This window comes from Poecilia formosa, unplaced genomic scaffold, assembly GCF_000485575.1.
Source record: "Poecilia formosa unplaced genomic scaffold, Poecilia_formosa-5.1.2 Scaffold40, whole genome shotgun sequence".
Classification (NCBI taxonomy): Eukaryota; Metazoa; Chordata; class Actinopteri; order Cyprinodontiformes; family Poeciliidae; genus Poecilia; species Poecilia formosa.
In genome coordinates, this window is record NW_006799979.1 from 1946743 (window position 1) to 1974386 (window position 27644).

The following is a 27644-nucleotide window of genomic DNA, read 5'->3' on the forward strand; positions in this document are numbered from 1 at the left end:
GCCTCTTTAATAGACTTTAAGAAAAAACATCTTGAAACGTCACTTTGTTTGTGTCAAACTGTGTTAGTCACAAAGAAGTGCCTTGGTTACAAACAACTTGTGACAAAGTGCCTAAACACCAAGCTTAAAACCAGTCGCTTTAAGGGCATCCACTCGTTTCCTGTCTAACTCTGCAAAATAAAGCCGCCAGTGCCACAAAAACCTTTGAAAGAAACTGCTTCTTTAATCGGTTTTCACATTTTGTGATGTTATCACTGGGAACTTCTGGGAACTTTATTGAGATTTTATGAGCCAGAGCTACAGAGCGTGGTAAATTATTGTGAAATGACGGGAACATAATGCAGTTTTGACATAGGCATTCATTTGTATTTAGTCCACTGAATGAAGTTTTATAGTAGTTAAAATAGTACGTTATACAAAAATATCCCAAATTTTGAACATCTCAAGGAGTGTTGCTCAATTCGTTGTCTAAACTTTGAAAGAGGTCGACACAACTGCAAATCTACTAAGAAATGTTTGTCTGTTCAAACCAGAAAGGTCGGGAAAAGAGAGTATTAATCGGGGAAGAAGCCAAGAGGCGCACGGTAAGTCAGGGGTGAGAGTCTGTTGACAGGACATCTGTTGATCATGAGTCATTTACTCTACAAAAGTGGTTGTTATTTAAGAGTTACAAAAATAAGGCCATTTTGGGGCGAGGGGGGAAACAACCCAAAAAGAAGTTTGAATTCAATCTTTTGACGAGCCGTAAAGAGGACGCAGCAAACATGCAGATAAGATCTTTTTGCCTACATGCAAAACATTACATTTGGCAGAAAGCCAAGACTGCACATATATTATCACAACACAGTGGTGGCGGCATCATTCTGTGGGGATGTGTTTCTTCTGAAGGGAGAGAGATGCTAGTCAAAGTTGATAGGAAGGCTATTATGGAAGAAAACCTGTTAGGGGTGATGTTATGCACTTTCCAGACACATAGTGGCATTTTATAGCATAAAAATGATGTGTACATCAAGCATGGCTTAAAAAAATTTGTCTTCCACTTGCACCAGATGCACTAGCCTTGTAAAAAAAAACAGCCCCTTGTTCTGCACATGGCTTCGTATGGAGAGTCTGGACCCTCTGCTACTGAGAAAGATTGCTTGCTGGAGGCGTGGACACTGTTGATGTCTTAAATTTTACCCAACCTAATGTTTGGGTAATCCTCCAGTTCACCTATATGAAGCTAACTGGAAATTACCTGCGCTCTAAACAACCATCCATGAGGCTCAGGACAGGTGTTTGCTAATTGCTACTGCCGCTAGTCTGAAGGAGCTGAAGGCACAGTGGAGGGTGCTTTTGCCTGCCGATTAAGGCACTGAATATGTAAGGACAGTGTTGGCATTTTAATTTTTTTTATGTTTTGTTTGGATTAAACGACTTAACAAATAAATGTTTCCTGTAAAAACGGCCAGAGTGACACCTCTTGTTAACAGAGGATCTGTGTTACTACAGCTCCCTCTGTGCCTGCTCCCTCCCCTCCCCTCCCTCTTCTCTCTTCCCCTCCCACTCCACGCTCTGAGATCAAGCCTCTCTTCCCCTCTCCGAGCCTTCACTTCAGTCAACATGGCCACACTTGTAACCTCCACCAGGTTCACAGACGAGTATCAGCTGTACGAGGAACTCGGAAAGTAAGCGACCGACAACAACGCTGCCGCTGCTTTTCTTGTTGCATTCACTCTCTGTGTGTGTGTGTGTGTGTGCGCGCGCGTGTGTGTGCGTGTGCGTGTGTCTACACGTTTTCCTCCTCTGTGCTGCCGCCGCCGCCGCTGCTGCTGCCATTGTGTGCGCTTTACTTAGTGTTGACAGGGGCTGGAATGGGTCTGTCAAAAAATAAAACAGGGGAAGGCTGCGGGCGATCTGCCGTGCAACAGTAAGCTGTCAGCGGGCTCCCGTAAGCGCTGCAGAGGCTTGTGTTTAATCCCGAGTGTGCGCGTTTTTTTTTGTTTTGTTTTTTTTTAAGGTGCAAGGCGCCATTGTGGCTCTTTATTAAAGGTGAGGAACACCTTGTGTGATTTATCTGCAGGTAGCACGCCTCGATACTTGGTTTGCATTTGCCCCGTTGTCTTGTGCCATCTTCGCTCAGCTCTGCTTCTGTGCATTCCCAAAGCAGCCTGCACAAGAGTCACGATTATTATTATTTTTATTTATTTATTTTTTACATGTATATATATATATTTTTTTTTTTTTTTTTTTTGCTGCAGTAAGATTTTGGTGTTTGCAAATTGCAATGCTTAGAAACATGAAAGGCGCCACTTTAGTTGCAGCGTATGTGCAGGCAGGGCTACAAAGCCACTTTGTAACATCTTATCTCTAATAAAGCTGCTCCACCTACCAGCACAGCATGACTTTGAAGGAGGCGTCCATGCAAACAAACAAAAAACAAAACAAAAGAAAAAAACAAATGTGGTCAGGCTGCGTAGATAACTGTTACTTCTACCTTTCACTGCAGCCCCTCTCACATTTCCTTCTGCTTTTCCGGTTATGCACTAACAGACCAAAATCCTAAACCCAATAGGTACATCAGAGTGTGTTTAATATGAATGCCGTCCCTCTGTAGGTGAAAATTAAGCATGCCTGGCTTTCAGTGTGTGTGTGTGTGTGTGTGTGTGTGTAAGTTCAGCAGTTGTTCATGTCTGAAGTGGTCCTCCTCACTGCTCTCTCAATCTCTCCGTCTCCAGGGGGGCCTTCTCCGTCGTCCGCCGCTGTGTCAAGAAATCCACCGGACAGGAGTATGCTGCTAAAATCATCAACACCAAAAAGCTCTCCGCCAGAGGTTAGTGTGAAGTCAGTGTGAAGTTTCTGCTCGCTGACGAGGTGCTAACGGTGCAGCAGCTCAGCGGAGCTGGGTTTGTTTCCTGGAGAGCAGCGAGCCGGACGCAGGCGTCTTCCACTTGAGAGAGGAGATTCCCTGAAAAGCTGGGGGCCACTTGGCACGGCCCCCTCATCCACCCCCCGAGGTGCTGCGCTTTAAGCCTTCACAGAAAGAATCATTGGATTTTGGTCTCTTGTCTGCAACCACTTTTGGGGGGGTTGTTATGGTTGGTGTGCAGCAAGTGATTGCACGTGCTCGAGCCTGAGCTTTAGATATCCTCAACTACCGTTTTTGCAACTTGTGACAAGTTGTGCAATCTGCTGATGATCAGAAATGTTTTAAGACGAGGTTTGAATAAAGACCGACTTCCTGATTTTACACATGTTCTCTAGGTCTTCTGTCATCTCATTTAAAAAAACAACAACACATTGACCTTGATTAAATAGTAGTTCTTGACAGCAACAGATAAAACATCTAAAGTAAATTTCAAGAGTCTCTTCACAGCCACAACTATCTTTGTGGTTTGTCATACTGATTTTTGCTGATCTTTAGTTTAAGTCCTGTCGATCCTGACTGAATCCAAGTGTGTTTGTTCTTGTTTAGCGTATTAAGGCCAATATTTAAAAAAATATATACAAATTTAAAACTGCAGGTTATCAGACATAGATCCGTGGCTGGGAAAAATTGGAGCGTCTTCAGTTGTTGATCCACATTCATATGACACAAGTGGCTAAAACAGAATGAAAACTGGAACCATTTAGTTATGGGGGGAGGGGGCGAAGTGCAAATGTTTATTTCTTTTTAAAGAGTTATTCCAAGTTCTGTCGGTGAAAAAAAACAAAAGTGAGGTGCGTTCACTGATGTAGGAACAGTTTATGTATTGGGCGCGCTTCTAGTGACAAAGGTAAAAAAGGCAAAGCGAGATCCCATCCTGTTTGTGCTCACAAGGCAGACTCGTCAGTTGCAGGAAGTCGGTGACATCGGCCAGTTTAGATTAAATATGGCCGCCGTGCATTGAGAAAGTTCCAGTAGTTCCACATCAAACCTGTCACAAGTAAATTCATTATAAATTTCCATTCTTGAGAATGTTCAGCCTCTGTTTAAGTGTGTCGAATTCAGAGAATGCTTTGTGGTCGGCATGTATTGCTCTGTGGTGGTTAAGAGACGACAGTTGCTAAAGTCCAAGAATATTTGAGACCCCACGGAAAAACGATTATTTTAATAGTTCACACACCAAACATGTCCTAATGTAATTAACAAGCAGAGTGAAAATTGTCTTAGCATTACCAGAGAAACATTTACAGCCTTACTTATTTCCACTCTTGGCGGTACAGCCAATCAGTGCCAAGGAAGATAAGTGGTGCTGCTGGATTGGCCGATTTGAAAACGCCAGTCAATAGTGTGTCAAGTAGCCTTGCGTCTAGATAGCGCAGCTCGCCAAGCTGCATCCTGTTTTAAGTATTTTAGATGAACCCTATGGAAAAAAAATGTGAATAAAGGGATCTCTTACTTTGGTGTCACGTTCCACAGAAACAGTTTCGAATAGGCGAATCCACGAATATTGAACCATGACAGGTGGGTGTCAGCTGTAGTCCTACAGGTTTTCTGGTTCAGACATGCTCGACTCGGGTTTGATGTCATTCCCAGATCTGAACTCTGACTCCCAAACAACCCGGACCGAGCATTTACTTTCGGTTATAATAAACTTTATATCAACGGAATTAGAACTGCAAGGATAACGGCCTACACCGCCACCTTCTGGCAATAGTAGGCAACCAGGGTTGTTAAGGTTAAAGGTCGTGAAAAACATTAGAAATGACTCATTTATAGTCCAGGCAATACATATGTAGACAGTTGTGTCTCAGCCACACAGGTGTGACGTTAGAATGAATGACGGCAGTGGCAGGATTAGCAAAGCATAAACAAATAGTAAATGTCTCATTTATCACTAGTTATGGCATAAAGCCATGAAGATGCTGTATGGTGCAAATTACTTTTTTTTTTTCTTAAAGCATATAAACTATCTCTTGACCCCAAAAATAATCATATGAATATTAACATAAGGATTTAAAACAAAAAAACACTGTAAACTAACTGAGACTAGACATTTTGTAGTTTGCTATTGTTTTTTGGGGAATGGGGTTTATTCCATTTAAACCTAGTCACACTGGACTTTAAGTTAATATTTTTTACTGTGATGAGTAATTATTACAAATCAGGGCGGTCACATTTAAAAAAAAAAAAGTCACAATCTATGTATACAATATTAGACGACATTGGCAAAATTACTAGACAAAAAGTGCATTGCCATATTCCATCGTTTGTTGTTTTGTGTTCTTCTGTGCCATCTCTTCTGAGAGATGAGCAGCCTGTTGTGTTGCAACAAGTTTTACCCATTGTCTTTAATTAAATTAATTTGCATTTGTAAATGTCGGACTTACGAGCCGGAGCCCCGATCTGATATTATCTGTGTCAATCCCAATATTGGAAAAAAAAAAAATCTAGATTGGGTATCGCTAATATTGTGCCCAATCCATCATAAGCGCAGCTCTATTTAGTGTAATGCTTTGCTTTGTTCTCGTGCTTTATTACTTATTTTACATTATATTCAGAATTCCTAATTGCGCTTTCTGAACCATTTGGAAGGTTGGCTGCAGTTTAATTTTTGCATGTTTGACCAAGGTAGTCAGCGTATTGTCTCAGTTTGAGTTTCTCTATTATTTATTTTGCATTGCGCTGACTGAGCGAATTGAAGCTGTGTTGTTTTTACATGTTTGTGAAGCCAGTGGTGCTTTTAAATGTGCTGTACTGTCACAGAGTTCCCAAGTACATGTTTTTTTTATTTCGTACATTCGGTATCGCCCGATGCTAAACCTCTGATATCGCTATCGATATCAGAAGTGAAAAAACTGGACTGGTGCATCTCTAAGTTTTTTGCGTGTAAAAAAGTAATAATCTGATCATGATTAGAGACAAGCACTTTGATGCATAAATATTGATAGGATAGTTTGCTTATTAAAAAACTATTGAGTCTATCTGAGAACCTGCAGCACTTTGTCTTTTTTTCCTAGAGTCTTGAGGAAACGTCGCGGAAATACTGGAAATCAGTTTTGACTTGGAAAATCCTCTTCGGCGCATCTCTGAAAATTACCCCTCCGTTCTGTTCATTTTTGGCTTGTAGCTGTAGGAACCCCATGTTTACATGTCTTTGCGGGAGGTAGAGCGGCCGGTGGTGGGAACACATCCCTGCACACAGCCGTGTAGCTGCGCAGTTTGCCTTGGACTTGGTCGTGATGCTACTGTGTTTCCTAACACTTGTTACGTCAGAGAGTTTGATCTACAACCCACACTGTGTGTGTTTATGCCGTGCGGTGCGTGCGTGTGTGTGCGTGTGTTCACCAGCAGCAGCAGATAAACGCATATTCAAATACCACCTCCTGTGTTTTGGTATTTGCAGCAGATTTGTTGTCGCCGTCTGCCTGCTAAGCTGCGCGTGTGTCACAGAGTCTCATCTGCCATGTAGCCAAATCCAAGCATATTTAATTGTTTTGGTCAGCATGCGCGTTTGTGTTTGCACATGCATCTCACTGCTCCTCCTCAAGTCTTGGAAGTTTGCGTGTTCATGCTACATACTGTGTGTGTGTGTGTGTGTGTGTGTGTGTGTTTGCAGCATGTCTGGCCCAGTAAACATCAGAGCAGTCCGCCAAAGGCTTGACTGATGATGTGAGCTGCAGATTAGGGCCATTTCTGAACCGATTGGGCTGCCCTGGTCTCCGGGGAGCCAGGCTCTTTCCACGCCCATGCGATTCTCTTTTTCCCTTTTAAAGCGTTTTTCTTCCGTCCCTCTGTGCTTCTGTGTCTGTAAACAGATGATTGATTTGAGCAGGGATCTATTTTAAAAAAAAAACAACAAAAAAAATCCCCTTTCACCAGCCCATTTGACGGCGTCTGCATGTTGACGCTCGTCCGGAGCCTTGCAACCCAGCGACGGCGGAGGTGAAACTCTTGGCCCAATTGGTTGTCTGGCAGAGAAACTCATATCTTTATGGCTCAATGCGTCAGTTTTTTTTTCTTTGTGGTCACAGATCTCATAAAAAACCCCCAAAAAAACCATACTAACAGATGGCAACTTTTTTCTCTTACATGCTACATTTTTTTGTTTCTCACATCATAAACGTTGTTATATTTAACCACGCAGAAATGCCTATGTGAGTATAGTTTCCCATACTGTCCTTCGGTGCACAGGGCTCTTCCCTCCTGTTGTCCTCGGGTCAAAATGACCCGAGGACAACAGGAGGGTTTTTAATCGGAGCTGAAATGTGTTTTCTTCCAACATGCAGCTCGGCTTCATTCACACTGCAGTGATGTGAAAGTGACGTTGAAGCATGCATCCCTAACAGATGCACCAATCATGCTTTTTCTTCCTTTGTAGCAATTTCTGTTTCCATTCCTGAGTCTGTCCTGCCGATTCCGATTTTATTATATATTTTTCTTTCTAAAGTGTGTAACACATAAAACTGACAAATGGGCTACGGTTTCTTTTTTTTTTTTTTGATGAAAGTGTTATTTTTGAATCCAACAGAATAAAATAACACTCACATGCCATCGGCTGGTGAATTTCTAACCTGTAAACGTGGCTACTTCTGAGTTTTGACGCATTCAATGAAAGCAAATATGTGATTATTTTGGATCTATTGAGGATTTTTTTTTTTTTTTTACTTTTACATGTTGTCCTAAATTATCTGATGTAAGGGTGTTTGCAGTGGACAATAACAAACACGGCTATAGAGAGCTGAGCAATAAATCAATAATAATATATGTTGTGATCAGTATTAATAAATAATACCTGTTTACTGTACAGTTCACAATCAAACTCTTGATTCGGACCAAAAAAGCAAACACCAGTCTGCCTAAAAACCCAGGTCTCGATTCGGTTGAAGTGAACTCTGGTGCGGCTCAGATGCATATGTGAACGCTAAACGGTCCGTAGACGGCTCCAAAAGCAGGAAGCAGGCTGTAGCAAAGGGCATTCTGGGTAAATACAACTAAAATAAACGCAAAGAGTCAAAGATGGAGGAAGAAAAGCGTTAAAACAACCACTAAAATCCACCGCTACTCCGTTTTCATTTATATTTTGTGAAGGAGGAAATTGTGCTCATGTCTTCTTCTGAGGTTTTCATTTCCTTCAGTGGTTCTTGGTGCAACACCACCACAGGCGAAGGGGGTGTAACAGGTTTGTCAATTAATTTCAATGCAGTGTTAAAGTGAGTGGCAGCAGCTGAAATCGTCACAAATGTGGCAATTTTGGTCTCCAGTCAAACCGAGTTTACCGGACAATCAGGTGTGAAAACACCCTCAGACGTGTCCCTGGTTCAAATGAATCAAATTGCTGAATTACTTCCTCAGTATGCAGTCCAGTTCTGCTAATGAATTGAATATCTGACTCAGGTGTGCTGAAGCAGTGACGCATCTAAAAGTTGCAGGACATCAGCCCTTGAGGCCTTGATTTGAGAACAACTCTGCTGTAGGGAGGAAAATGTTCACCAGCTTAGCTGAGTTAGCCAAACCCTGCACAGGGAAAATGCCTCAGCAGTCAGATGGACGAATGATTCATTAAGACATGAATTACTGCCTCTGCTCAAGATGAGTCTAGTTTTAATCTTGTTGCATCCTGCCTCCTCGATTTAGTAAAGATACAAGATGTTGAATGTTTGCATAAGACGTTACCTTCGAGAAGTTCATTTCATTGGGTGTTAGTATGGAAAAAAAAAACTCCTGTGTAGGTAAAACCAGATTTGCGATGTGCAAACCTGCTATTTATTACAACAGCTTGATCCAAATTTAGAGCAGCTGGTCATCATGAATCATCATAAAAAAAATTAAAAAAAACGTCTGCCATCATACCAGATTTTCTTTTTCTCCTTTTGGGAGAAAAATAAAAGAAAAATGTCCGCACCTCCATTATGCTAGCAACAGAAGCTGGAGGTTCACAATGTCGCCTGTAAATAAACACACGCGGTAGCTGCTCATGAGCTCCTTGTCACTGTTTGCAAACACCGAACATACTCTATATTAGCTCCGATAGCTTGATGTCTGGGCAACTTCAGGAGGCCGTCTGTGCCTAAGAGGGCTGTGTGCGGGCGTGTGTGTGTGTGTGTGTGTGTGTGCGTGCATGGGCAGGATTAAGCCCTCATTCTCCGCGGCTCAGGGAGAGCATGCTGATGGCGAGGTCGCCGATTATGGCTGGGTCATGTGGCGTCACGAGCATGTGCGCAGCCGCTGCAGCAAAACAAACATGCGGCGCGTTTCCGGTTGGATTTCACGGTGGGATTTAACTGTATTTATTTCTGAAACGGTGTCCAGGCTAACCTGCTGCTTCATTTGAATGCTTTCTGGATTTTGACACCGGTTAGCTCTGGCCCTCACCCTGCCAAGTTGTAGTGACGTTTTCACATTTAAACCTCACAGCGGGGGAACACACACAGCTGCTCTGTGTGTTTTTAACCTGCAGGTCTGCGGAGGGGAAAGGGTAGAAAACCTTTCATTACAAGTTTTATTTTTAATGTTTTTTCTTGTTCTGTATGAAAGTCTTGCGTCGCTGTTGTAGATATGTATTTTTTTAGCCTATAATGACAAGTGATCTCAAATTTAAAGAAAATCTGCCTGGTTCTGAAGCCGAATAATCTAGCGTTTCACAAAAAATGGTATTTGGACATGTCTGTGTTTAGGTCACAAACACAAATCACGCAGCTACTGCATACAGCTACTCACTATATTAACAGGTTAACTAATTCTACGTTTCACACAGTCATGGCTTTAGCGTCATCTTCCAGCAGTATGATGATTATTTCACCTTGAGGCAACAGTGGCACTGAAGAAAATCCTAAAGAAGAGCTGGGATTAGAGCTGCTTGTTGTTTTAGTGGCTGATGTCTTTCACTTGCTCGTATTAAAAATTGCTAAAAATAAAAAAGTATATTGTTTTCTCACCTTGTCTTTGTGGTGACCCATGATTTCTGGAGGCAAAAAGTGTAGAAACAAAGTAGATTAAGATAAAATGTCAGCGATCATTAGTGTGTACATGCCAGATTCATGGTTAAGATCTTAATCTTTATCTTTTATAGAAATTCAGTATAAGCAGGAAGTACAGATTCTTCTCTGCTCTGTAAAAAAAGAAAAAAAATGCAGTTATATCGTCCTTACTTTGATACTTTCAAGAATAAAACTTTGGAGGAACTATAGGGGAAAAACAGCAAACGTCCATATCTATATATGCTTATAATATATGTAGAAATTGAGCCATGAAACACTATTTTGTTGTAATTCAAAGGAGACGAGGAATTAAAACAAATGTTAAAAAGTTTATAGTTCAGCTTGTGACAATCCACCGGATGATTTTCAGATTCAAAGGAGCAGCACGCTGAGGTAACCCTGAGAGAACTGCAAGTTGTTCACAAGCTCCATACTTCCTGAAACGATCCATCAATAACCGAGCTGCAGTTTGTCACACTACATATTACACAATAAATGTGTCATAAGTTGCTCTCGTCAGCTGTGTGACCATGGGAAAACTCTTATTGTTTTGATGTATGGCACTGGTGAAGAAATTGTCACGTTTTTGTTGTTTTGGTTTGCTTTTTTTGTCTGCTTGTTGAGCTTCAGCTCTATATCTGATTTGGCCAAGTTTGTTTGCTTCCCACTCCTGAAACTGTGTCTGAGATTCAGTAGACCTTTGGGCTAGAAAACTAAACAAAACTGGTTTCAAGAAAAACATCCAATAAGACTGAAGACGTGCTGCTACAGGTAGGAGCGTTGGAACGTTGGCTTGATTATCACGTCGATGAAAACACTAAACGCCACTTAGTGGGGCCGCAACGGGTTCGCAGGTCTGGAAACCCATTATGGTGGATGATATGTTTCCGTCTGTCCCAGTATGTGTGGAACAAATCCAATAAGCCAAAGCATGTGCTGCGTATATGACTTTTTTTTCACTTGTTAATCTAAACCTTTGGACCTGAGCTTTATGATGAGTTCATAGGTCATGTGATGTCATCTGCTACTTCCTCTTTTTTTTTTGAGTAAATGTCTCATTGAAAACTCACGAAAAGTGAATCCAGCCTTAACCAGAGGTGGCGCTAAAGCAACCATAAACCGCAACGGGTTGGCAATTTGGCAGCCCCTCTTCTTTGCCCTTTTTTGACTTATGACGCAATCAGGCACAGAAATAAATGTAGGTCACCAGCATTTGCAGTGTAGAATGGACAAAAACCCAAGGAAATGGATGCAAATCTGCCCCGTATGCTGGCTGATCTTTGCTGTCAGACAGAGCTTTTATTTTATTGTAGGCAAGAAAACTCGAAATCTGCAACACATATTGTTCCAGGTTGCGATGTGGTTTTAGACGAGGCCTTCTGATGTGAAGATAAGAAACCGGGATAGGCTGGCGGCACTCATCCTACTGCTGAATTATTGAAGTACACGCTGCTTTCCTCTTACTGCACACGGGCAAGAGTTTAAGATTGGTCCCTCACGTTGCTTTTTTTCCCTCTTTTTTTTATTTTTTTAACTTCCATTCCTCAAGCAGTTTTCCTTCATGTCTCGTTTCATCCTCAGCGTTCTCTCCTTCTCTCTCCCTTTCTGTTTTGTCTTGTTCTCCTCCCTTTGTCTCGTAATCTCCTGCCCTCTCCTTCTTCTCTCCGAGCCGCAGCATCACAGGCCACACAGGCGAGCAAGCCGTTTGTGTGTGTGTGTGTGTGTGTGCGTGTGTGTGTGTGGGGTGTTTTTTTTGTTTTTTTTAGTTTTCAGCCTTTTTGTGCACTCTCTCTTGCTGTAGGCTCACTGGCGAGGGGGCAGATAAACGTGGCTGTGCCGCGCTGTCAATGTTTAATGGGACAACAGTGAATATTTAATGATTGAGAGAATGGTAGAGCTGGATATGGAAATGGAAAGATGTAGGTCTGGACACGGTCAAGGCTGTACAACAGTCGGTTGTTCTTCTCGTCTTCCCACAGGGTGGAAACATTCCTCCTTCATCAGGGCGTTTGATAAAAACAAAACCTCTGGGCTTTGCAATACTCTCCTAATGACCTGAAGAAAAAGACAACATAAATAGAAAGTTAAGTTTAGACATCACTTCTCATCATGTCCAAAATAGAAATTTTAAAATGTCAAATTAGGAGATTTTGTCAACATCGGCATCACCAAGTGTCGATCATACACACGCACACACGCACACACACACACATCAACAAAAAATCACAATCTTCACCAGCTCTGCAGAATGTGTTGTATCAGAGTTAATATCTGTATCTCTGATCATGCAATTAATGAACATCTTGGTTGCGATATTTGTATCACAAGTGCAAATGTATTCAAATTATGCATGTCAGGAATATAACTGGCTTTAACTGCCCTTGATGCCAACACCTGATGTAGGTCTTTAGAAGCTCGTCACAATGGTAAGGACACCGTGACGAGGGAACGGAGTCGTAATTATAATCTACATCGTCTTTTCAATATTCAGTGTTGGTACACTTCCTGCGTCCTGATTCTGAAGTTTACTCACACAAATTTACCTTCGATCTAATTTGAGATTTTAAATCTTTAAAGGTTTAACACATAATACCGACAGCATAGGATAAATTGATGAAGGCTCTTGTTGTGAGGTTTTTTTTGTTATGTCGATATTTCCTATCTGAATCTGCAGAACAACCACAGCCTGCTGCTGAAGTTTGCATGTAATTTGTAGCTTTTGAATGAGGGCATTTAAAGGGCTATTTCACTTTTAACGTACCTTTACAGAATCTAAGTCATCTTTTAATCAAAAGCATATCTCTGTTAACAGAAGATGACTAAAATATATTTTAGAAACTTCTAAAATAGTCCACATGTACATAATGAAACCTTGTCTTAAACCTTTAAAATGTCTTGATTGCTTTAGATGGTTGATGACACAAAAAATTAGTTTTCACAAATATTTAAAAAAAAAAAAAGGACGATTACAAGTCAATCACCTGACAGTCTGACCTCTGAACAAAAAGGGGTCAATTATAAGGGATTATTTGTTTACCATGTGTGACATCTTAAAGTCTTTGAAATTAAGTATGTTTCTCATTATGGAGATCATGAAAGTTATCAAATTTGAATGGAGAAAAGTCCTGACATCATTAGTAAACATCCCCATGTGATACAAATAATTATAAAGTGGTGGAAGCTTTTATAATGGTTTTCTGAGAACTGTCAGCCTGATGGAGATAAACCTATTGGTCAACCATGTCAACTCAACAGGGCAACTCTAGAACGACTTCCTTCAAAATCAGAATCTCAAACTAACTTTCATATCCAGGCCTTGTAATAATTATAATGATGTCATCAGACAGACCCACATTTCTATCCACCTGCAGCTTTGATTAGACACAGCGGTGGTCATGTGCGCTGTATTTATATGTATACATGGTGACGTGTTCAAGCTGTGTTGGTTATTATCTGCAGCATAACGCCGTTTCCCAAAGGAAGACTTGTTTTCATAAAGATTATTCATTGCAATAGTAGCAAGAATGAAATGGCAATAAAAGCAGGCTTTGCTCACGGGAGAGGCATCCAGCCGTAATGTGACAGTCAGGGTTTGAGTCGCTTCGTGTTCGACGGTTTAATCTCTTTACGCCGAGCCTGGGCTCATATTTAGACGCTTTGCATTTTGTATTTCTTTATTGTTTTATTATTTATTTATTTATTTATTTTATTTATTTTTTACTGCCATGCCTCACGAAGGTTTACCTAAAGTTTAATATGATCCTTTCCTCTGCGGTGGTGTGTCTGATGCATCTATCTAGGTTTTATAGAAGCTGAAGCAGCTTTTAATCAAAATTAATTAGCATTTTAGCATCGGTGACAATAATAAAAACAACACTACTAAAAGCAACAATAAAAATAATAGCCTTTTAATGTGCTAAAATTTATTTGGTGGTCATATACATGCAGAAGCTGAAATAATTTAGTCTATAAATGAAATTGTTGAGGCTGTAAATAAACATAATATCCTAATTATGAGTAGTTTTCTGTGAGTTATTCTTCTGGTGCTTTTCTTTAACTGCATATCAGGTTACATACTCTTTAAATTTGGTTACGCAGAGTCAGCAAGTCTAGATTAAAATTCTTCTAATTTTATGTCTTCCTGAGATCTGGAGCACATTTGCAAATACATCAGAGGTGTGGACTAATAATAGCTTGCCAAATATTTATTTAGCTTGCCTTTTTTTTTTCTATTTTGACACATTACAAACACAAAATGTAATGTATTTTAGTGGGATTTTATGCAATAGATCCACACAATGGAGGGTATCAATTTCCTCTAACAGCTGCTACTGTTGTGCAACGCTGGTGGAGACAAACCCAAGTAGAGACTTTGATTTCATGTTTCTGTGCAGAGCAGTTCAAGCTCAGTCAGGTTAGATGGAAAGCAGCTGTGAACAGATATATTTTAATAACAGCCACAGATTCTCCATTGGATTTCGCTCTGCTCTCTGAATGGGCTTGTCTAATATAAACTTCTGGCTGTATGTTCAAGGCCGATGCCCTACGGGGAAGGCAAACCTCCACCACAATGTAAAGTTGTTTTTTTTTTGCAGGTTTTTTCAAGGATAATTCAGTATTTTGTTCTGTTCACAGTATTTAACCTAAGTCATGCGTTTTTGGACTGTGGGAGGAAGCCAGAGTACCCGGAGAGAAGCTGTTCATGTGCGGGGAGAAAAGGCTCTAGGCTGGGATTTGAATCCAGAGCCTTCTGGCTGCAAGTTTTTTTTATTTTTTTTTTATATATACTTGTGCCTTTTGTTATTTGTTTTTCCCAGCTCCTAGCCAAGCAGTGCATTTCCATGATAACTGCTAATTTACATTTCATGTAACAGACAGCCAAAATTGCATAACATGGTCACGATATTCCCAGTATGTCATCCTGCAGGATTTAATGCCGTCAGATTAACGTAATCGTTTCAGAATCCCTCTCATAGTTGGTAATGTCAACATAAATGTTTTTCATCTCCAGCATCTGCGTTACTTTTTCGTTACAATATCCAAAAGCAACACTGAGGGAGCTGTTGGCTTATTACGTCAGATTCATAGATTCTTGCCAAAAATTATTAAATAAAGACAACCCCCCTAAACCCCCCCCAAAAAAAAACAAAAACGTTTTTTACTATAAAGCAAAATGTGGATTCCTACACAGTTGAAAAAGGTCTGGAAATTGATTTTAGTCTTTTCTTGATCTGAAGAGTTATGAATTATATTTTTTGACTCTTGTACCTGTTTTGTTGTCTTATTTTCCATCCACCTGTCCGTCCGTCCATGGAGAAGACATTAGATACATGCAGTGACATTAAATGATTGTTGGTTTCAGTCTTTTTGCCTGAAAATAAAAAATGGATGCAGATTTACGTTAAAAACCTCACGTGAAATCACCATCAAGGTTGGAGAAATATTTGACAAGATGAAGTGAGATGTGGAGAAGCTTTTCTTTTTTATTATTTTTTTAGGAAAAAAAGAAGAAACTAAATGAAAAATATAGTAAACTTTGCCCAGTTATAGTAACCTCCATCTTTGCCAAGTTTTCTTTTTCCTTTGTTCAGTAATTTGTTCATTATACGAGGGCTACTTTGAAAACCAGATTATCTTGTTGCTGTTTTTTTTTCCGTTTTGTTTTTTTAACCAATGCATTTAAAAGTCGGTGTAAAGTACAGACAAACCCATTTAAAAAATGGAATAAAAAGACCCAACCCACACAGAAACACAACCCATCAATCTGTTTCAATATTTGCTCACCTTTTGTTGCCATTCCCAGTTGGTGCTCTGCAGAGAGCAAAGCTGTTTTCCCAGGAGGAGGATGTTTAACCAGACAGACACACACACACGCCCACAGATCATCGCAACTTCACACACATTGTGCTTTTCTGTTTACTGGCCTCTCTGTGATGTCTGTTTAATAGGAACAAACGACACCTCGCCTCGCCTCCACTTAGATCTGCTCTGAAGCTCCAACAGCTGATAATGAATATGCTCAGCAGAGTCGAGTGTGTGGCGGCCACATTATTTGGTTGAAGTGTTCACTCCCGCAAACTGGCGCAACCATCAGCTCGGTGGGTGCTTTTGTGTCTGCTTCCAATGTTACAATCTGAACAGCCTGTTTTATTAGGAGTCTCTCATTCAGGTCTCGCTGCTTTTATGCACTTCTGTGCCAAAAGGTTTTTTATGAAAGCTGTTTTGAATGAAGAGCAGCCTCCATCTGCTCACCGACAGATAACATTTAAAACGATCTGAGGCAATTTCCAAGGCAGCCAGATGTCTGGTGTTTGCAGTCCTGCAACGCTGCAGGATTGTTGGGGATTAAAATGCATTTCATTTTTGCAGCTGTTTAGGCTACGTTTGTTAAATTCTTACATTATATTTAAGTTGGTATGTAGCAGATTTTAACCTGTGGGCCATGTTTTGTCAGCTGCAAGTAATTTTGTCTCGGTTCAAGTTTCAAAACGGAACGTCAAGGTTGAGTTTGTCTTAAGCTGAGTCTCAAGTCTTTAAGGAAAAGGTTACAGTCAGGTTTTGAGTTTTTCTCCCAGTCTCCAGTCTCAATTTTTTTAGGGGCAAGTCCAACTCGAGACTTTTAAAGTCTTTTAAAAGACTTTTAAATTCAAGTTTTTCTCGGTTTACATCAAGACTCAAGTCTTATATCACAAATACAATTTAAATCTCAACTCTTTAAGGGGAAAGTCTAAGTCAGGTTTCAAGTCTTTTGCCCCAAGTCAGAGTCTAGTCTCAATTTGTTAATGGAAAATGTCAAGTAATGTATTTTTATATCAGTTCATATCATGTCTCACATATATTTGACCCCAAGTCAAGTCTAACTCAAAATCAAAGATCAAGTTTTTTAGAAACAGTTGCATGCTAAATCTTAGATTTTTTTTTAACATAAAATCAAATCTTAAAGCTGCAACATGCGCCTTTTTATAAAAAAAAAAAAAAAAAAGTGGGGAAAGGTTTTAGTGCTGTCAATCAACTTGTGTACAGGCTGTATTAGTGACAGAGAAACGACTCGCCATTACAGGAAAACTGGTTATCCGCTGACATGGGTGGCTAGGCTAACTAGCCTAAGCATTCACGTCAGGCTGCGCTGTGTAAAAGGTGTAGCGCAGCAGAGAAAAAAGCAGTGCAGAAAGTTTGAGCAGCACATACATTAGCATGTTTGACAGCACTAAGACCCTCCTCCTGGCTCTGATTGGTTGTTACCGCCGAGAGATGTGCATTTCTTCAGATGGCTGACAGTTTTTCTTTTTTTTTTTTTTTTGCAAATGCTCTCCAGGTTATAATTAGTCTGAAACAACATGGATGTTGAGTGGAATTTTACAGCAGCACAATATGTTGCAGAATTATCAGTACTTAAAAAATATACACATTTTTACAGATAAATCATGTATTCTCTTAGTTGATGACACTGCAAGTTTTCACAACCTCATTAAGTTATTTTAGGAATTCAACCTAAAAAACTTCTCCTCGCGCCTCACTTGGCACAAACGCTGATAAGCTTAGAAATGTACTTTACCGTCAGAGTAATGATGAATCTAATTTACCTTTAGATACTCGCGCGGAATGGCGAGTATCTGCCATCATATGGACTCACCGGCGCTTTCCTGGACGAGCCGAAGTCTGCGTTTTCACTTCGACAATTCAGAGGACTCTCGACGTTTTACATGCGGCGTGGCTCCGGCTCTCATCCATTATTTGAAACGAGCGGTGACAGTAAGAACATTAGTTTGGGTTGACTGGACAAAAATGATGAGATGATGATGCAGCACTAATGCCAAAGATTTTCTCACTTCAAATTAGATGAAAAATGCAGGTTTAAAAAGGGATCCCGTCCAGTGCGAGCGAACGCTGATCTAACAAACACCCCCGTTTTTCTGAGATTTTTGCAGCTTTTTTTGGTTTTGGAACCACAATACTTTTTTTTTTTTTTATCTGCTTTTATGAGCTCTTTTAATCTTATAATGTTATTCCCTCATCAAAGACATACCTGGAGTGTTTCTTTCTTTTTTAATACATGTTTAAGGAATTCTTGAATCTCCCGTGGCAACCATTCGTGGATGTCTAAACGTTTGCTCTGTTACCCAACGCTCCGCCTCATAGAACACCCCCGCCCCACCATTCCCCGCTCAGCTCATCCAGACTAGCAGCAGCAGCAGTTGGAAAAGACATAGTGGAGCGGCGAATCTTCTGAGCTCATCATACAAACTACTTCTCCAAAAAACAGTTGTAAGCGGCATAATGGGAAGCTTTTTTGTGACGAAGTGCTGAAGATGAAGATCGTCAGAGGAAGACCTGTTCAAAGGCCCCATTTCAAAGCATTAATTTGCAAAGTTTAATATATACAGCAGGTAACAGCTAATTGTGTTAAAACAGCGCTGTGAACCTGGAAAATGCATACTTACATATTAGTGTTTTTCTACTTCTTGTTTGTTTTTTCTCTTAAATATTTTCATTTTCTATTTTAAAGTAATTTTGAAATGCACATTTTAAGACAACAACTGATATAACTAATATTCAGTAAGACTGAAGTCCTTGTGTCTAAATGCTTATCAGAAAACGTCATTGCAGTTGTTCAGATCTTCTTTCTTGTTTGTTCTTTATCTGCTTGGATGAGTGCTTTTTGTTTCTCAAGGGTCCAGTAGAGCAGAACTGAGGCCTGGCTCGCTAATTAGCTTGCTACAGAGTAGACAGATGACGTCACTGGTTAAGGGTGAAGAAAGCCAGGCCGGACATTGGAAAACACCTCATACTTGCTAAGGGTTTATAGGCTAATATTTACATTTTCTTTGTAACAGACATTTCCCCTGCCCCCCCACATGCTCTAGCTCTTCCCCCCCCAACCCCCGTGCTGCAGTGCTGTTGAGCTCTGTGGTGATCCTGACGGCGCTCTGACACAGCGAAGTGAAGTCACTTGTCTTGGATCTAAGGAAATCTGCGTGAGAAGGTGGCCTCTGCTTTCGCCAGTCTGTCACTTTCTGTGTTTGCTGATGCAGGCCGGCCCGGGTCACCGTGATGCCGGGCTGTAAGCTGGAGGAGGAGGATTGGCATACTCTATTTATAGTCCCGTCTGCTCCGGGCCACACTGACCTAAAGTCAGTGTCTGCTGCTCTTTTTTTTTTTTTTTTTGCTTGTTTGGCTTTTGGCTCTTTGCCATTATTTACCTCATTATAAGTTCATCCTTGTTTTATCCTGAGAATCAGAGGAAATCTCTGTCTCATTGTGTCTGTGAGTAATGCGATGTTCATACCCAGTCATCCTATGATGTCAGTTCTTTCATATCCTTGACTGAGAAAAATTTGATGTACGATCATCTATGTTTACCTAGAGCCTCACAAATTTAGCTAAATATTTCTTCCTCCCGATATGCATTTTGCAAAGATGTGGATTAAAATGAATGCTAGCTGACTATTTAAGCACCAGGTTCTATCTTAGTGTGTACAGTATTTGATGACACTTGTCATGAAGACGTTTTAGAAGGTAAAGAGGTGATAAGGTGGTCGAGAAACGACAACCAAGCTGTTTATGGAGCGATATAGAAGACGTCTACCACAAGCTGCTTCTTCAATAGAACCATGTGATTGAGATAAAATTATTTAATTACTTTTTTTTCATTAGCCGGGTAGCGTCCCGATCTGGGGTCTGTGTTTGCAGTGGACCCAAAGTAAGAAGACATTAACTTGGACGAGGACAGGAAGGAGTTCCTCTGCGTTCCCTGAGTTGTTTTGGCTTTCTGCTCCTGTTCTGTCAGATCTCCTGGCTTTGTTTCTCTCAACTGGAAGGATCATTAGCTTTTGGGTCGCTATCTGGCTGACAGACTCGGGAAGATTACGGTCAATAAAAACAACACAACCCAATTTGATCTGGGCTTGGTTAATCCAATTGGACACAGTGTCTTGGCTCAGTCCACCAGTGGTTCTCTGGCTCGCTCCAACACAGAAGGCAAAATGTTTTTAACGATTCCCGCTTAACCTTGCCACAAACTTGGAGGACATGTGTATTGAAATTCATTTTAAAATTAAAAAAAAAAAAAAATGTTATAAACATTTTGTCATTAACAGCTTCTTCGCCTTTGCATTTGGATCATCTCAAGAGCGCCATCTATGGAGTTAAAATGTTATTTAGTTCAGTGTAACACCATGTCAAAGGCCTTTTGCACAACCTAGGTCAACATGGCAAAAATATTCATATCTGTGCATAAATTCATCTTTTCTTGTATCCATCTTAATGTTTTTACACAGCACTCTTCCACAGTAATACACAGAAAGTTCAATATTGCCACCACTGATGGCAACATCAGACATTTCTTAGCAAAAAAAGAAAACAACAACATTGTTCTTAGGTTTCACTGCCAACAGAAAGTGGTAGGACATTGTATAAATGTGTAGATGAATGTTTAAGATCACTCCAGGTACAAAAAGATAATAAAACTCTGTTTGGTCATTATTTCTTTATTATAACAATGCTTCTTAGCATTTAATTTGGTATTGTTGATATTGTGAACTTTGAATTAAGAAGTAGAGTTTGTGGATTTCTGACATTAAAACTGGACAAATCCACTCTTTCAGTACCAAAAAGCTCAATCTGCTTGAGATCCTCGGTTTGGGTTTCACTTATTGGATTGAATGATTGAAGTCTGAAGAAATCGTTGCACTGGCTTCACCAAAAGTTGTTTGGCATTGACAAAAAGGTTCATCTTAGGTGCAACCTGTATAATACATGTGCATTTTCCTTACAAATATGGCGTCATTTACAGACTTTTCTAGTGGCATCCAAGAAGTGTTGCTACGACAAAGAAATAATCAGCCAACCGCATATTTTCTCAATGTTTGTGTCAAGTATGGCTCCTGGGAAGTTGAGGTTCCAATGTTTGAGGCTTGAATAGGACTTATGATAAATTCATCATTTGTCGTGATGAATTTCTTCTAAGAGTTTCAAGATTTCCCCCCAGAAAACTTACTAACCCCGGTGGTTGGACACTAGGGCAGTCATCCATCCAGCAGCCCGTCGTATTTTTGAGTTAAAAAAATGCTTTAAGTGGACAGGAAGTCACTGGATAATTATGTGCTATGAAGTACTACGAAGTCCTAAAAAATGCAAACATTTTAAAAAGACTTAAGAAAATGAGCAATGCTTATAGCCAAACGGTTACCTAAAAGAACCAATAAATGGTTCTTAATGTCGCTTTTATTATCATAATAATACCGGGATAAAACTTTAGATCCATGCCGCCCATCGCTGGTTGATGAGGATACAAGCGTGAGACCTTGACGAAGCTGCAAACTGACGATCTGAATGTTTACCGGCCGGCGGTGACGGGCATGATGGGGGATATATCAAAACCTCGTCCACTGACACTGGAAATGAATCCAAAGCCTGAATAGTTCTTTCTACAGCGGGTCTGGTGTTTGCTCTGGGAATTGCTTGTGTATCGTGTGTCTGCCTCCCTGCAGGCAGAGGTTAATTCATGTACACCAGGGACGGGCAGGGGTCGTTTTTCAGAAAGCCAATGCAGGCTGAGAGACGGCATCTATTCATCTATCTTGTGCTGTTTTCTGTTTGGAGCGTCTAGATGAGATAAGCGGCGGGCGGGGCGGATAAATGAACACCATCATTTACCACGCCTTTGATCATGACTCAGGCCTCCTGGGCTAAATGCTGTGCACAATTTACCCCTCTGTCCATGAAAAAAGAAGACGTGTATCTACATGGGTATTGATGTTGGGTGTGAATGTGTTGGTTTGTGCTTTTAGGATTTTTCTTTTCAGGGTCCAGACTGTTTCTAGAGCTAAACTTGGTCTGCACCTCTTGAATGTCACTTCTGTTAGAAATGTTCTAATTAATTTTCCTTCATTTAGCTCAGGTTGTCTGCTGCTTTTATGCTGAGCTGCAAGCTTGGGCAGTTTTAGTTAACTCCTAAGTGATTCTTTTGTTTTCTAATTACTCTCTGTTGGTTATTTTTGATCCACAAATAGCATTCATTTGGCTTCTGTCACAGTTTGCCTCCCTTTTCTCTCTCTCACTGTCTTTCTCTCTCTCTCTGTCTATAGAATTGGTTTGTGTTCTCCAACTAAAACATCTGTAGGGCACAGCCAGCTGCCAGGAATGTTTGCTGTCACACGCAGAATAAAGCTGTCATCTTAGCCCGGTGATAAAGAATAGTCCTATTTTTACAGGCACGTCTGATTTCTAAGAATACGAACAACCAAAATAGTCCTTTATGGTTCTGAGAAATGAGTTGTGAAATGTCTGCAAAGAGCTTTGATTGCTCATCCTCTGAGCGTACTGGCCTAATCAAAACTTGCTTCCATGTGTGAGGTCTGAACAAAAGCGTGCGTACGGTGCTAAATAGAGCAGGTTTGCGTGTGCATGTGTCAGGAAGTTTTGCAGCTTATCGGTCTAGCAGTTGTTTCTGGGGGTACTCTGTTGTTTCTCTTCCTGATTTTTTGGGCTGAAACCTGCAGTTGGTTTTGGCATCAGAGTTCGCAAGAAATGCATCAATGTGGTGCTAAACATGTTTAACGTCTGGTTTAGCTTTTATGTATTCAGTGACATCAGAGTCTCAAACCTTTTGTTTTTCAACAAGTGCCAACTCAGAAAATACATTTTGGAATTGGAATTTGGAATTTGGAAGTCAAAAACAGAATTTGGGATTTTTTTTTTTTTTTGCTTTGTTGTACATATGAAAATAAAGTTTCATCCACTGACTTTGTATGTTTAGTTGAAGGAACCAGTTACTTGTTTCATTTTGGCTCAGAAGTTGAAATGTCCAACCTAGAACAATGTCAATAAAGTCTTGAGTTCCAGGTGAGAAGTGAAAACCCAGACTGTCACATTGTTGGTTGGATACATCCCAAGTTTTTGTTTTTTGTTTTGTTTGTTTGTTTTTCCTGTGCTTAGACGAGACTTTTAACCAAAGAAAATTTTAATTGAGTTTGATTAACTTATATATTGGAACCAAAATCTGCTGTAACTAATTTTCGTACTTGGAATTGCTTAGATTACTTTGGTAACTTTTAGAGCCTCCCATTAACTTAAAAGATCCACTTTCATCTAAGTTGTAGGAGATTTTTAGTTACTGTTTTGTCTATGTTTTTGCTAGAAATAAATTACATACATTGTCCAAACAATCCAGCCAAGAAACGAAACTCTCTTGCAGACCAAACGTGTCTGGATCTATAGAAAATGATCGCAGAAATAATTCCAGGTGGTTCCCGTATTGTAGCTTTTAAAATATGGGTTGGTCTTAGAAAATCCTTTTCCTGGAAAATGTTTATATGTTGCAAAAGTCCAACTCTGAACGCCTTAAGAATTTTAAAGCTGGATTTTGAGTCAAAGAATTAGAAGCTACAAATCAAAAGCAAAGTTCGGGGTCATTGGGCAGCTTTGGTTCATGACAGTGTTGAGCCTGGACACAACACAACCTATTTATTGGACATGTGAAAGAGAGCGTATTTGAGGTGTAACTGACCGTAGTTTTTATTGTTCAGTAAATTTAGTTTAATCACTTTTTGGATTGCTTGTGTGCCCCCTGACTGGATGACGCCCTGGGAGATGAGCCATATGGGTTAACACACGTCCCTCCCAAATGTTTCACATAATTTAAGGCCAAATAATAATTCAAGGTGTGATATTTGGGGGTGAAATGTTTATCTTGTCATTTCTGCACCTTCTCTGCCTCATGAGAGGAGAGAGTCTGACTCATTCATAGCCTTCAAACCGGTGTGCAGAAATCAGAAGTACATGAATATTTTTGATTTTGATGCAGGACAACTCGCGCTGGTGTTGGCATTTATTTATTTTTTTATTATTATTCAAATGCTGTCGAAATATTTCACAGATCTGTCCACATGATTTAAAAGTGATCAAGGTAATAAATCACAACGATACATTTAAGCTGATGGTATTTTTTTTATTTTTTAAATTTCATGCATAATGGCCCAAAAGCTTTGTGTGGGATGGGAGAGCAGCAGCTGCTTCCTGACAAGACGGCCATGACAAACTTGACCTCTGACATCCATCCACTGTCTGTTTTAAAACCAATCTGTCTGCGCGCATGGACTTTCTCATGTCATTAGACTCATTAAGTGGACAGTGATTAGATTAGAGCAGGGCCCACCGGACTCATTTCACTAAGTGCATAAAGCCTGCGCTCGTATTGTGTGTGTTTGAGTGACCCCTATACGTTACGTGTCGCCGTCTGTTCGTGACGGATCTGCTGCCTCTTCTGCTTTTTTGTGCTGCTTTGGTCCTTGTAATGTGAAGTCGTCTGATTTGTTTGGGATACTCAAATGACAAGTTTAATGGGACGGGGAATAAATGGAACTTCAGAGTTCGCTCTTGATTTTTATATATTAAGAATGCTTTTAATTTAGTCTGTTCAAGAAACAAATGTTCACGTATAAGCTAAATCTTTTATTTGCGAACAATATGGGTGAAGAAATCAGTGAAAAGTGATACGAGAGAAGACTGTTTTCAATTTACTGTGCAGCGAGTGTGAGATGCTGCTGTGTTTACTCTATCTTATTGCATTGTGCTGTTTAACGCTGACGCATTCAGAGACATTCCAAGAAGTGTTGCTTTTTCTTTGTTGGGATTCTAGCCATCTGTAACGGGAATGAAATTAAAAAAAGAGCTGATCCTGGAACCGACTGGATCTAATTTGTTCTCCACTCTTTTTTTTCCTTTTTGACCACAGATCATCAGAAACTGGAGCGAGAGGCCAGGATCTGTCGAATGCTCAAACATCCAAACATAGGTGAGTCCCCTCTGACGAGCTAAAGACGTGCAGCATAACGATGCTTTCAAGATTTGTGTCAAGTTTTTTGTAGACCTACAAATTCACAATCTTTGGAAGTTTTGGCTCACCTCTTTCATCGTTTGAGTTTTTCTGTTTGATAACAGAATTAAAAGCAACATTAAAGAAATTCAGTCACTTAATTTTGCCTGTACAACTAACCTTAGAGTCTTGTGTGGGAGCTTTGGTCTGGCATGTTTCACTGCGAAACTCTTGTGACAAAAATGTTTGAAGTTAAAATCGAGTACTATGTAGAGATATTCATACTCTTTCAACTTTATCCCATTTGGTTCTGCGTTACACTTCAGTGTTTGGTCTTGAGATAATTTTAGTAGGTCAAAATAAATCAGTGTCTGGGGCAAAAAAAAATCATACAGTTTTGAAGAATTTTTTTTTTTTTTTACAAATAAAAATCTAAAAAGTGTGGTGTGCCTTTTTTTAAAAAATTAGCTGCTTGCTGTTTTCACTTCATGGTTTGTGATAAACTTCTTGAAGCTTCCTCTTTCTGATTATTTCTGCCTCTTTATTTTTGGATAAAATCACATTTTATGTAGAGATCTTTAGGGAGTAGGCCACACTTTTTCAGATTTTTCCAATGATGTGCCACTTGGTGTTTAAAAAAAATCCTATAAAAAAAAGAGAGATTGTGATTGCAATGAAACAGAAGGCGAAAAAGGCAAGTGTGAGGTATATGAATACTATTAATCTTTAAAACCCCCAAACCCTTTAACTTTTTTTTAATTTTTTTATTTTTGCCTTTTGTAGAGGACCAACCGTACAACGGCCGTGATTAGATCCGACCCAAATCAGTGCAGTAGTTCAGAACTGGACCGAGTCGGTCAAGACTGAGATTACTAGATATCATCATTCCAATGTCTCATTAATCTTCCTGATGTCCCACTAAAGAAAAGCGCAGTGGAGCCCGTGAACACGGCTCAGTCCTGTGTTGTCGGTCTGACGTGGATGTGAAAACCCTCAGTTTCTCGGTTCACCTGGAACCCCTGCGGTTGTCGTTTCACATCCCAAACTGCACGCGGGAGAACAGAGCAGACACAAAAGCATTGTTGAGTTTGGCTCTGGCGCTAACTGGGTGATAGTCAAACCAGCCGCTTCCCTGTTGGGTTTCTCTTTGGGATATTTGCATGCGACAGCCAGCCAGCAGCCGCTTCCGGTTCAGACGACTCCAATGAGCCGCAGAGTTTCTAAACGGCGCTGACATCGTGTGCCTTGTGTCTAAACCTTAATCTCGCTAATCTCATTACTAGCACACTTTATATCCACCAGCGTCCTTTATGTTGCACGGCTTCGATAACGTAGAAAGCCGGGGTCACCTGCGGAAGCGCAAAGTGCCAGGAAACTCCTATGTCGACAAACACAGGGATATGCGCTACCTATTCCCAGGGAATTGCCTCAAATGGTCTTCTAACCTTTTTCCTTTGTTGCTGTGGGAAATGCAAACAAAAGGCAGGGGTCATTTGGAGAGAGGAAGGAAATGAGCGTTTGTTTGACATAGCATGTAGTTCTTATCACAGCATGTAGCACCGTGCGAACCAGACCTGTTAGAGGCTGGGTCTCATTGGTCTCTTCATTGGCTTAGAGTACATTACATTTTTAAACCTGCACATTGTGTTGAATTAAAAAAATTGATGGACTGACAGTGAAATTTAGTTTTGCTTGTAGAGCTATGACACTTTGGAAATCTCCCGTCTCACTCGTCCAGCTTCCCTAGAGGTACTGAAATCCGAAACAGAACGGACGAGTTTCAGTCTGACTTGAGATTTAATGTCGCCATCTTCACCACTAAAAGCAGCACTGTTCCACTGCTAAACATGCTGGGGCCATTCCTAACATGATTTCAGCCTATCACAGCTGCCCTTCCTTCAAGAACACGTTCAGTAAATCTTACATAACCACGTAGTGCTTCTGGGATCCCAGTCAACTCTGCTTTTGCGTTTTTATTCTTCTGGTGCCCTTCACCTGGGTTGCTTTATTTAAACTTTTTTTTTTTACTAAAAGATTTCCCAGTTGGGTGTTTTTTTTTCCAGGGCTTGGCTTTTGACAACCGCCTTCGTCTCCTCAGTCTCCGATTGTAACACGCTTCCCATGGGAATAACAGCAACAGCGCCTGTTGTCGTTTCGATGGAAACTCGACCGAAGTCATTCACTGTCATTAAAGGCGTTTTATCCAGCTATAGACTGAACAGATTAATGCCAGAATGGGCATCGCTTATGAAGCGTGAAAGGTGTATCGTCAGTATTGTGGTGTGATTTTAAACTAGCTGCACCTAAACCGTAGGCGTCACTAATGAAACTTTTTATACAGTGGAAAAGATTCCAAAGGAGAAATTCTAGCCCAGATACCCAAATAGTCAAATTTGTGGCAGTTTGTTGTTTTTACTTTTTCAATAAATGTTATTAATGCAACACTGCTCCTTCTTATGTGCACAAGAAATCTTGTAGTCATAACCTCTGACCCGACTCTCTGTCTGAAACTTTCGGTTCATCAACGGTACTTTGAGGTTTGCTTTATAGAAGCTAATTAGCGTTAGCGGAGCTTTCTGATCCAGCTAACTGCCTCTTAATTAAAGACTCTCTCTCTCTTTCTGCCTCTCAGTGCGACTCCATGAGAGCATTGCAGAGGAAGGCTTCCATTACCTCGTCTTTGACCTGTAAGTAAATCTAATTAGAGCACCCACACTCGCTCACACGCCGTGCTTTCTGCTCCAGCCTCATTTCTAAATAACAGCTGTACTACAGGGGGATTTTTTTTTGTCGTTGTTGTTGTATAGCTTCTAATTTTAACTTCATATAATAGTGCTCTGCTTCTGGTACTTTTACTATATGTTTTCACAAAGCTGCGTTTCTCTGATATGATTGCTTAATCCGTCAAAATTAGTCGGCTTAGGTATAAATAATTTTTTTTACTTTT

The 27644-nt window shown here is 40.3% G+C and overlaps 1 protein-coding gene across 21 annotated transcripts in view; it reads left to right on the forward strand.

The window, feature by feature from the left end:
- Positions 1–1523: 1523 nt before the first annotated feature.
- Positions 1524–27644, forward strand: part of camk2g2 (calcium/calmodulin-dependent protein kinase (CaM kinase) II gamma 2) — a 59458-nt gene continuing 33337 nt past the window's right edge. For 13 of the 21 annotated variants that reach the window (XM_016670964.1, XM_016670965.1, XM_007551165.2 and 10 more), the window contains exons 1-4: positions 1525–1667; positions 2718–2812; positions 24617–24676; positions 27330–27384. In XM_016670964.1, the coding sequence (XP_016526450.1) occupies positions 1603–1667; positions 2718–2812; positions 24617–24676; positions 27330–27384 (275 nt within the window). In that variant the 5' untranslated portion in view covers positions 1525–1602. Of the gene's footprint in view, positions 1668–2717; positions 2813–24616; positions 24677–27329; positions 27385–27644 lie in introns of all 21 variants that reach the window. The other 8 variants (XM_016670962.1, XM_016670963.1, XM_007551160.2 and 5 more) reach the window with 2 other exon arrangements.